General features: G+C 29.1%; 1 protein-coding gene and 1 pseudogene across 1 annotated transcript; both read left to right on the top strand.

Annotated features, from left to right (window-relative positions):
- The first annotated feature begins 5,406 nt into the window (after window positions 1-5,406).
- LOC149880130 (uncharacterized) lies at window positions 5,407-7,090 on the top strand (annotated as a pseudogene).
- A 633-nt stretch (window positions 7,091-7,723) lies between these two features.
- LOC149880131 (uncharacterized) lies at window positions 7,724-8,152 on the top strand. Its single transcript, XM_090069998.1, has one exon. It carries the CDS (start codon window positions 7,724-7,726, stop codon window positions 8,150-8,152), a length of 429 nt encoding a protein of 142 aa, XP_089926124.1.
- The last annotated feature ends 1,480 nt before the right edge of the window (window positions 8,153-9,632 follow it).

Consider the following 9,632-nt stretch of genomic DNA (forward strand, 5'->3'; position numbering starts at 1 on the left):
CTTTTTTTGAACTGTTTGAACCGATGAACCAAAAAGTGAAAAAAATGTAGGATAAGGAGCCCGAAGCAGCTTAATGTATTGAGTTTCTAATAGTGATAAAAGAAATAACAAAATATTTCCAGATTTTTATAGAATAAAACAATAATACACGTATACTTACTGATTCACTCCTACCCATACATGGATAGGAACGAACCATACAAATGGTAGAAGTGAGCTATTAGCTTTATTTACCAGAAATATAAAATTAGGTATTGTCTAGACTAATTAATTGAAAATCAGGTAAGCAAAAACATTTTATCATTAAGCATAAAATAATTAAGTAATAATGTAGCAATAAATATTAACACATTTTGAAACTCATTACTCTGTATTACTAATGTAACATTAAAACAAACAACTGCAATGGACATTCTTTTATTGGATGGCCATAGAACATTCTTAAACAAGTCAAAATTTTTTCCTTTTGTTATAACTCTTGCTCGTCTGTGGACATAATAGTTTAGAATCAGTCTTACATTTTCATCAACCAACAACTTTTTTCCAATAACGACGATTACTTTTCAAGCACCGTCTGATGTCTCGAAATAGCCAGTATCTTTAAGGAACTTTCAAAAAGTTAAATACACCGCTAACACAGACACCAGCATCGACATCCAGTAAAAAGTTGGATAGCCTTTACAACAAAATGTCTGTTTCTACTTAGTGAAAAATTGGAGTCTTTTTATTGGCACATTTTAGCTATGGAATCAATGATTCAATCTTACCCGTGACTCACTCCTACCCATCCATTCCTACCTGACTTGAAACTCAACCTAACCATACTCAATTTATTAAAACCTTTTAAAAAAAAAATTACATGAAAAATTATTGTATTGCGTTTCGAACTTTACTGACTTTACCTGTTACGTGCAGTGTTACGTGCATATCGGAGCTTCTTGAAACTAGAGCTCGTTAAAACTCCTATATATGATTAGTTCTGCTTCAGGAACCTTCTAGTTAGGGTATTGTTTCAATTGAACATAAGCAAGGAAAGTTAATATATCATTCTGATCTTATTGTTATTATGTTATGTTTTATTGATCTAATTAAGTTCTTAAATCTTTGATCTCTGCAAAGACTTTTAATCATTTTTTGTTTCTGTTGATTGTCAAGTACTTTTTAAAAACTCTTAATACTGGGAAGTTTGAATAATACAGAAACTTTTTGAAACAAAATTGTTGTAAAGCTCTCTGTAGTGGGCTCCTGAACTTTATTTTTAAGTTTCAACAAAATTTAACATCTTTTGAGATTTGAAAAAGTAAAGACCACATTTATTTCAAACTTTTGCTACAAAACTGAGAAAAACTATATTTTTTTTGCGCGTTTCTTAAGTTAGAGGCCTGGGTTGATCTTGAAATCATTAACAAGTTTTCTAACCAGTTTTTTATCTTAAAAACCCTCCTATTCTTTCACCATCAGATTTTGGTTTGGTCAATTTTGTTTGAGAGAAACGTTGAATAACTTGACCAATGGTGTAAGAATGTATTGGGAAACTTCAGTATAGAGTAGTTGCTTCTATTTAGGTATCCCAAATATTTATACATAATTTTTTCTCTAACGATTTCTTCTTTTGTCATTTTTAAAACAAATTTTAATGGGAAAAGTAAAACATTATGAAATCACATGTTGTGTATACAAACACAATTAAAAATTCAATAATAGTACCATTGAAAAAAAGGCGTATTTATTATTTCACGTTAATTCGTTAACATGCTTTAAAATTGCTGTAGTGAAAGCTAGACGGAAGCCTTTATAAGGTACCTACGTGTTAACATTGAGTTTCAAGCCAGTGATAAAGCGTCGTCTATAAAATACAGTAAAAAAGAATAAAGCACGCGGTGGACCTGCTACTACCACGTGGCTGAAAAAAACGTCGCAATATTCATAACTGGTTAGACACTGGCGAAATCACGAAAAACTTCGCTCAGACCAATATTGTGGAAACAAAGTAGGTTGCCTAGCAAAATATCAGGAAAAGAATTTTATAAAATAAAACTTCAAGTTACGATTTTAAGTGAGAAAATTAACTTTGGCATCGATTTAAGTCTATTGAACTTACGAAAAACCTCGATTTCAATAAAAAATTCTCAGTTTTAACAAAACTATATTTTTATTTTCCAGCAACAAACTTTACAACATTTAGGGATCGAACATTTCGCATTCGAACTAAAAGAAAAGGTTTACTTAATTGCGCTAAAATAATTTGAAGTAAAAGATGCTTTTTTTTTTAAGTAATTTGTTATTTTCTTTTCCGAAGTCCCACTTTGCCGCAATTTTTAAGGGACCCTAATTTTTTACATTAGCTTAACAGAGATGATAGTAAAGTTTGCAGAAGTCAAAATACCGAGAGTTCTATAAGTCACTAGAATAAGTATGTATTAATGTAAACGATATGGCTCTTTGTGACAGTTTTTATTACTTTTCATTTCCTATTAAAATACACGTAATGTTCTACAGTTTTGTATTTTTATATAAGACTAAGAGAAATCAACGTCGTAATATTTAAATTGCTACGTCAGTAAGTATTCCTTAAGTGATAAAAATGGAGGCACACATGCGCTGAATAAACATGTGCTTACCTGTCGAAACTTGTTATGATAAAAACAGACAGAGCTTTCCAGTAACCCTAAGTATGTGCTATTTGTGCTTGTTAAATACTGATAATGAAAATTACGTAATTTATAATAGATTAAAATTAGATTAAAAATAGATTTAAAAAATATGGAATAAAAGATAAGTCCGTGTACATATTATCACAGGGCTTAGATTAGGACCGGTGTAGTTTGAGATTTTTACTACCAATTTTTTTTTACTCCCCAGTAAAAATCTGACATGAAATTTTTACCGCGGAGTAAAAAACGTGTATGAGATTTTAACTCTCTCTACGAGATTTTTACTCTCAAGTTATTTTTAGCGAAATTACAAATAAACAAGACATGCACGCCAGATTTGCTGATATATTTAGTTATTTAAAATATAAAACGTATCCAAAAAAGCCAATTTCAGAAGACAAACAAAGCCATTTATAATTCATAATGAGTAGGGTTCGTTATCGAAATAGCAAATTTCGAAAATTTTTGATTAAAACGGTACCGAAATACTACTTTTTTTCGAAATCTATAAAAACTTATGAAAATAATCGAACTAGCCAAAATAATTTCGAAAGAAAAAATAGAATTTCGAAATGTGAAATTAACTTCGAAAAAAAAAGTGTATTTCGAAAAGTAAAATTAATTTCGAAATGTGAAATTAATTTCGAAAGAAAAAAAAGAATTTCGAAAAGTGAAATTAATTACAAGAAGAAAAAAAAAAGAATTTTGGAAAGTTAAATTTATTCCAAAAAGTAATTTTAATACCTTATATTTTATTTGCATAATAGTATTAAAATAACCGGGTGCCTAAATAATTTACCACAGGGTGTTTCGGCAAGTAGACCTTTTATTATATATATATATACATATATATGTATATATGGCAAAATAATACTATCTTGGTAAATCTAAGGTGGCACACAACTGAAAACAAGTGTTTTTTTTTAAGTAATCAAAATTATGATTTTTTTTTTTTGATGAGAATAAATTTATATTAAAATAAAATAAAAAATAGCTATTTTTTTTTTTTTTAATTTTACTGTCCATAATGGCCAAAAATGTGTTGTAAAACACGTGTTTTTAGTAAATCTTTAAAACCTAATAACTTGATTTTGCCTCAACAACTCGAACAAAAATTTTGAGTTATGTAACAAAAAGATTGCTTAGGTATAAATATAATTGTTTGAAATCGTTGTAAATCTCATCTAAATAATCCCAAGAGAGTAGTTAGGCGTTTACGTTACAACAATGATTTCATATACGTGCGTTACAGGCCTTAAAGGAATTGCATATTATAACTTTTAAATATCATAATTATATCATTTAGGAAAAGCGCACGAACTTTAATGCAAACTCTAAATCTAAAGTTTAAACTTACGTTATGCAAATTTAAAAGTAAAAAGTGTTTAAACTGGTGTTCATATTGACTTAGACTAAATCGACTAAAAGTCGAAATGAGTCGACTTTGAAAAATCTTAGAGTCGATGTAATCGACTTTGGATTTTCTACTAATCGACTAAAAGTCGATTTAGTTGTATAATAGTACTAATACGTGTATTTCTAATATTTTTTTATTTGATTGAACATTATAAATTTTTTTTAATTTTATTTTGTTAACAAAAGCAAATATGATTGTTGAATAGAATGCAGTTTTTTCAGAGCCGGAATAAAATATTTACCCCCCCCCCCCCTTCCTTTCATATTAAATTAGAAATTAAAATATAGTATCTCTCTCCATTATATTAATTGTTGAATGAAGATGCTTTTAAGCATCTTCATTCAATAGTTAATAACTAAAAATTTGTATAGTAAAAATTTAAAAAATTCTACGTTCAAAATTTACAATTTAAATTGTAAACAAAAACACTTAAGTAGCTTTTGCTCTAGGTAGGTTTTATTCACTTTGAGAGGGCTAATATTTTATATGAAACATTTCACCGTGTAGATGTAAGTGGTTATTCGCAAATTATGTCACGCAAAAAACTTTTCAGATCCCCCTCCTCCCTTTTCCACAAAATGTCACAAAATATCAATCCCCTATCTTATCCTGAGGGTTCTAATCCCTGTGAAAGAACCTTTGGGGTTCTAATCCCCGCAAAAATGTTTCGAAGCAAATTTTAGAATTTCGAAGTCAAAAAATCGTTTCGGTATTATTTTCAGAATTTCGAAATCACAAATATATTTCGAAGCAATTTTTAGAATTTCGAAGGTAAAAAATTGTTTCGGTAATATTTTTAGAATTTCGAAATCGCAAAAATATTTCGAAACAAATTTGACAATTTCGAAAGTGAAAAAATGCTTCGGTAATATTTTCAGAAATTCGAAATCGCAAAAATATTTCGAAAAAAATTTGACAATTTCGAAAGTGAAAAATTATTTCGGTAATATTTTCAGAATTTCGAAATAGAAAAATATTTCGAAACAAATTTGATAATTTCGATATGAAAAAATTGTTTCGATGCAAAATTAATTAGTTTGAAATTATTTCGAACTTACCGAAACAAAAATAGAGTTTCGAAAACTATTTTTTTTATCGAAAATTCAACTTTTGCTTCCGTGAACAACCTTAATAATGAGTTATATCATTTAAATAAAGCTGCAAAGGTTTTTTCTATTACTTCAAAATGTTTTAAATAATTTTGTCATTTTTATCCTGTTACAACTTAAACCTTGTTACCAGATAAACACGAAAATTTACAACTAGATAAACACTGAAAAACTTTGTAGCTTTTATTCTCATTATATTTATAGTTTATAGCTTTTTGTTAGAGAAAAGTTATTTGGAGCAGAGATAAATAACAAAACATAGTAAAGTTTGTTCATGAAGGAAACGATGTCTCTGTTGAGTTTAAAGCTTTATCTGGTCATACAGGTATTAATAACACTACCCATCACATTCAAAGTAGATTTTTTTGGTATGCAATGACAAAAGATATATAACCTATGTTTCCGAATGTGACCAATGTCAAAAGTTGAAAAACAGGAAATTTCAGTCAAAACTATTGCTACAAAATATTTTAATTCCAAAAGGTAATATGAAGCAACTAGGAATTGATTTAACAAAACTACCCAGAAGTTAATGGTTACAAATATCTGGTTGTATTAGTCGACTACTTCAGTAAATGTGTTGAAGCAGAAGCACTTACTGATAAAACTGCTAGAACTGTGGCTTTTTTTTTGTATAAACAGATATGTCGACATGGTTGTTTTGAAATTCAAATAAATGACCAGGGTCGTGAGTTTGTAAATGAAATTTCTAAAGAACTTTACTCAAAAACAGGAACAATTCAAAGAATTACAATTGCATATCATCCTTAAGCAAATGGATTAGTAGAGCGATAGAATCAAACAATTAAACGTACATTAGTAAAGGTGCTGGATGAGGCTGCTCTGGAATGGCCATACATTATTGATAGTGTTTCGTTTTCGTTGAGAGTTAGAAAACACAAGTCTACTGGGTTTTCACTATTTTCATTGTTTTACCAAAGGGAAGCAGTTCTCCCTATTGATTTAGATTGCAATTAATTGATTTAGATTGCAATTTAATTGATTAAAGCTCTCAGCAATGATGATTCCTCCAACAAAAAAAATAATTTCAGAAACCTTTTATGCAATAAATAAAATGAAGAATGAACTTTTTGTTGAAGCCTATCAAAATATAGAAAAATCTCAAAAAAAGGCTAAAACTTGATTATAACAGGAGAATTGCTCCAAATTATGAAATTAGCATAAATAAAAAAGTGTTGCTAAGAAATGGACCATTAATTGTAACTTCCATTTCAAGCACAAATAACTGTACCTTGAAAAATCTAAAGGGTCAAATTTTAAAAACAAAGTACAACTTGACAAAGATATGCATATATAATGAAAAAATGGTGAACAAGAAATCACTTTTGATGAAATGAATATGCAAATTTCTACTGATAAGATTGGAAAATATGCAACTATTGAAATGAGAACTTCTATTTTTCAAAAATTTGGAATTGGTATTACCAAAAATATATTTACTGCAGATATTAATCTACTTTCATGTTCAAAACAACTGCACAGTACCATAGGCAATTGTAATTGCTTTTTTAGGGCAATATAAGATATTATATTGCCCTAAAAAAGCAATATAAGATATCATTACAGGCAGTGAAAGTTGTTATGGAATTGTAAGAGAAAAAGTTGTAAGACATTTGTACCCACATTAATGATAAAATGACTTCATATATGAATCAATCGGTCTTAACATATCTTAATGAAAGTGGTATGAGTGATAACGCAACATGGGCAACTGATGCAGAAATAATTAGGTGTGCCTCATTCATGGATATTGATATAAAAGTATATAGAAAATATGATGAGGAATTAAAATGGCTGACTCATGTAGTTTATCACTTAGTCAGCTTAGTGAACTTGCTATATTCCTTGACAATTCAACTGCAACTCTCTTTAATGTTATACTGTTGTAAAAAATTTTTTTTTTCAGAAAAATAGTTATAAATCATCCTCTTCATAACATTTAGAGATATGATTTGTATAAATATTTTTTATTTACTTATTTTTTTATAACTGTTATTTACTATTAAAGGTTTGCTGACTGCAATATATATATATATATATATATATATATATATATATATATATATATATATACACAGTACTGTGAAAAAGTTTTAGCCCACTTACTAAAACTCATGTTTTTTTAAACAGATTTTGAATAATAGCTTCCGATTACTTTTTTATATAAAATAATGTCTAACTTCAAACAATACTAAACACTATTTTAACAAACAAAAGCAATATTTATCAAAATTTTACATAGATTTTTGTATTTAGATATCTAACGTGTTTATTTTTATTGTATGCTGATCTAAACCCAATTCGTATCAGCTCGTTTGTTTTTAGTTTGCTCTTGCATTTTTGTTTATTTATTGCTGTGAAGGCTTCATATTAGATGATAGTACAGTTTACAAAGATATTTCATAGATACTGTGTGTTAAATATTATTTTTTGTTTTTCTAAGAGCGAAACTTCTAATTTACGTTGTTTTTTTTTTGTTTTTTTTTCTTTTACATTATTTTTATTGTTATTTAAGTAATAAAATGGGTAAAATTCCGCTACTGGAACGTAAAAAAATTATCGTGCTTCATGAAGGTTATTCTCAACGACAAAATGTCCAAAAAACAAAATATTCAAGGACAGCCATTAGAGAAATTATAAAAAAAATTAAAAACACGGCATCTCTTGAGGATAAAATTCGAAGTGGAAGACCTCCAAAGCTTACAAAACATGACATAAAGTATTTTAAAAATGTGTCTCTGCGAAATCGGAAAAAAACCTCCAGTGAACTATCCCAAGACATTCAGGCTGCGACTGGGACAAATGTTTCCTCGTCTTGCATTCGACGACATTTGCTAAAAGCTGGGTTAAGAGGGTGTGTTGCAGTTCGAAAGCCTTCACTACGTCGTGGCAATAAAGAAAAAGACTTAAATATGCAAAACAGCATAATAATTGGACGCAAGGAATGTTAAACCGTGTAGGGGAGACTTGTACTGAATGGACCACAAAATAAGACTTTTTTATAAATTCGATTAATATTTATTTTGTGAATAACTATGGTGGGTTTTTTAGTTCAGAAGACAAGATTCATATCTTAACTAACTATCCTTGAAAGGTGTAAACCATTGAGCAATTGAAACATTGTTAAAAAATGTGATAAACATGACCTGTACTAAATTGTTTAGTGGTCCATTCAGTACAGTTGATTGTACTGAATGGACCAGCAGTAAACTTGTAATAAATAAAATGTTGAATTATGCACAGCAATGAGGGTATATTGATGTTCCAATATTGAATGATAATATTGTTATCCTAGTGAAAATTAACCTATAATGAATCATGATAAACCATGAGCTTTATAGTTTTTTATGCCCAAGATTTTTTTTTTTTTTTTTAGTATATTTTTTTAGTCACACTTTCACAACTTGTTTATATTAAAAAGACACAATTATTTTGTTTTAGTAAGTAACAAACTGAAACGCAATAAATGCTCTAATCGGAAAATGGTCCAGTCCATGCAGTACAATTAATGGTGGTTCATTCAGTACACATCAATATCCACATGTTACCCAAACAATTACAACAATCTGTACCCTAGATAACTTTCCTTCTACTTTTATCTGAAGTCCAAAATATATATCTATAATATTATTAATATTAAGAGTTCACTTCTTCTTGAAAAAACTTTGTAAATTGAAAACTCAGAAAAGTTAAAAAATTACATTTGCCTTGAAAAAACAGAAAACTTCCATAACTACTGCTTTTCTTCGAATAAATTTAACTCAGACATACTGAAGAAACATTGTGTAAAGGTGAATTATTTGTGACGACAAAAATACATCTAAATGGTCTCTAAGTTCTTTTTTTTGAAAAGGTCCATTCAGTACAAGGTCCATTCAGTACAAGTCTCCCCTACTGTACACAAATCAATCAAAATTTGAATTGTTCGGTAGCAGAAGACGACAGTATGTAAGAAGGGTAGGAGAGGCTTATCGCCCTGATTGTCCAACAATCAAGCATGGGGGAGGTTTTGTTTTAGTTTGGGGTTGTATTTCATCATCTGGAGTAGGTGATTTAATCAGAATTGATGGCAAAATGACAGGAGAACAGTATAAAGAAATTTTAAGACATCATGCAATACCATCTGGAATGAGACTAATTGGTAATTATTTCATTCTACAGCAAGACAATGATCCCAAACATTGTTCCCGAGTGGCCAAAAAATATTTAAAGGACATGTGTGAGGAGGGAGTTCTCGAAGTAATGAACTGCAGTTCATTACTTCGAGGAGGTCATGGCCTCCTCAAAGTCCTGAGCTGAACATTATTGAACATGTTTGGGATTATTTGGATAAAAAAAAGGCTGAATATAACCCCAAAAATGTCGAAGAATGTTTTCGAATATTAAAAAGAGAGTGGGACAATATTCCACAAAATTTCATTACAAATTTAT

The sequence above is a fragment of the Hydra viridissima genome, unplaced genomic scaffold (genome assembly GCF_058129835.1).
Source record: "Hydra viridissima isolate aposymbiotic clone 2 unplaced genomic scaffold, HvirCarnegie_v1 scaffold_13, whole genome shotgun sequence".
NCBI lineage: Eukaryota > Metazoa > Cnidaria > Hydrozoa > Anthoathecata > Hydridae > Hydra > Hydra viridissima.

Coding starts and splice junctions, on each gene's coding strand:
- LOC149880131 (XM_090069998.1), top strand. CDS start 7,724: ATGGGTAAAATTCCGCTACTGGAACGTAAAAAAATTATCGTGCTTCAT.